Source organism: Austrofundulus limnaeus, unplaced genomic scaffold (assembly GCF_001266775.1).
Source record: "Austrofundulus limnaeus strain Quisiro unplaced genomic scaffold, Austrofundulus_limnaeus-1.0 Scaffold273, whole genome shotgun sequence".
Lineage (NCBI taxonomy): Eukaryota > Metazoa > Chordata > Actinopteri > Cyprinodontiformes > Rivulidae > Austrofundulus > Austrofundulus limnaeus.
This window is the reverse complement of record NW_013952675.1, coordinates 410,071-412,017: the sequence shown is the minus strand read 5'-3', so window position 1 is coordinate 412,017 and position 1,947 is coordinate 410,071. Positions and strand designations below refer to the sequence as shown.

The 1,947-nt window shown below is 34.7% G+C and overlaps 1 protein-coding gene across 3 annotated transcripts in view; it reads right to left on the bottom strand.

Moving 5' to 3' along the window:
- The window catches only part of ptpn21 (protein tyrosine phosphatase non-receptor type 21), a 20,930-nt gene that overhangs the window by 16,889 nt on the left and 2,094 nt on the right, over window positions 1–1,947 (bottom strand). For all 3 annotated transcript variants that reach the window (XM_014020942.1, XM_014020943.1, XM_014020944.1), the window contains exons 3-4: window positions 1,154–1,323; window positions 798–895 (exon numbers count right to left, since the gene is read on the bottom strand). In XM_014020942.1, the coding sequence (XP_013876396.1) occupies window positions 798–895; window positions 1,154–1,323 (268 nt within the window). The remainder of the gene's footprint in view (window positions 1–797; window positions 896–1,153; window positions 1,324–1,947) is intronic.

The following is a 1,947-nucleotide window of genomic DNA, read 5'->3' as shown; positions in this document are numbered from 1 at the left end:
CCACTGAGAAACTTGCTGTTTCAGCAACATTTATTTTAAAAACTGTACTTTTGAGGTTAAACAAATGTTCATAATTAATATAAATAAATTACAAGTTAAAAGGGGCATGGAAATTTCTCTTTTTGTATCGAAAATTTATCGAACCGTGAGACTAAAGTATCGAACCGAACCGTGAATTTCCTGTATCGTTGCACCCCTAAATAAATACACGGTCTATTTTTAGAAAGGAGCAATCTATTTCTTTTACTTCTGCCAGTACATTAGCCCAAAACTGTAACAGCTTCAGGTTGTCGTTTGGAAATGGTCAAAGCTGTATTTAGTATTCCAGGCTTGAGTGGTGCTTAAAAGTTACAAATAACCTTTACTCTAGGCAGCATACAGAACACAAATAAAAAGTTACACAACAGCAAAGTCTCCATATGGAAATAAATACATAATAAATATTGAAGAAAACATGCAATTGATTCTGAAGTCTTTTTATTGTACAAACTAAATGGTAGTTAATAAAAATTGCAATACTAAGTAATCTCAGTTGTTCTGCTGTGCCGGTGTCTAGATCAGTAAATTGTGATGCCTGATTTAACTGACTGCAGTGTGAGTGTGTGTCTTTAAAATAAGCAACAGTTGGAGAACTCGACAAAGTTGCTCTTCATACAGTGTCAAACAAAAAAGTTAAGAGTTTTGAATGGAAGGGGAAAAAAAGGAAAAAAAATCCCTGCCAGTCCCATGTCCGAAATCACCAGGTTGCACAAGCTAAATGAGCTAACACAGACATGATATATTACAAAGGTTTTTACCTTGCACTGCAAAGCTAGCTAAACGTATAGCTTGGTCCAGGGAGCACGAGATTCTGCCCTCCAGAACATCCTTCTTTAACTGCAAATAATACTGATATCTGCGAGAAAGAAATAATTTATTAGGAACAGAGAATGGCAAAGCATGACATCCTAATGTTTGTGTTAAAAATTTAGAGAAATAGCTGTAAAATTAACAAACCCTCCAACATATGTCTGTATTAAAATACAATAAATTAAAAAATCACGATGAATTTGCACCAAACTTCGCGTCACTTTTCGAAAACTGAAATAGTACTTTTCAACCAATATTTTGTAGATATAAATACTATAGAGAGCTAGGAGTTTTATCAGTTCACCTTGTGATTTCCTGTTGCAGCTGGGTGACACTGGGTATGTAAAACAAGACTCCAAAGTAAACGGTGGGTTCCACRCCATACTTGTCCAGCTGTTTCTTCAGCGCCTTCTCCAAGTCCACCCATCTCTGCTGGTTCTGCTTATTGTAGTACCAAAGACTGAAATATGTGATCTGAAAAGCAAAACAAAACAGGAACATCCAATTAAGCTCTAGCTTCCCAGACTGATAGTTAAAAGATTTGTCATTATTAAAATCATTTTACACCCTATGCGGTACTATATACTTTCTTTACTGTTGTCCTGATGTTCAACAAAACATTCAAGCTATCATTGACCATTCATATATAAAAGCAGTGCATACTTATCAAAACGACACACATTTAACTTTAGAGAGATTAGTGATTACATAAGCTCTTTCTTAGGTGTTCACGTCTGCAGCTCTTGTTGACAACAGATTATATTTGCAGTATAAAAAAGGTGAGTCAGTGATTTGCAATTACTTGCAAAAAGTAAGAAAATCTTGCCATTGCACCGATCAACAACTGTTTTAAAGGGCATTTTAATCACCTGAAAGTAATATTTGTAAGAGACCACAAAAACAGTCTCCTAAAATCAGTTGTGGTGAGGAAATCATGAAAAGTATTGTTTTAGTCCAAAATAAATGCATCTGTCAGCATGTGTAACTCTGCTGACATAAAAAATAAACATTGTGCCAAAAGCTAAAATAAAAAAGGGTAATCACTCACACTCCTGAGTCTATGTTGCAAAATAACAGACACATATAAATATATCTCTA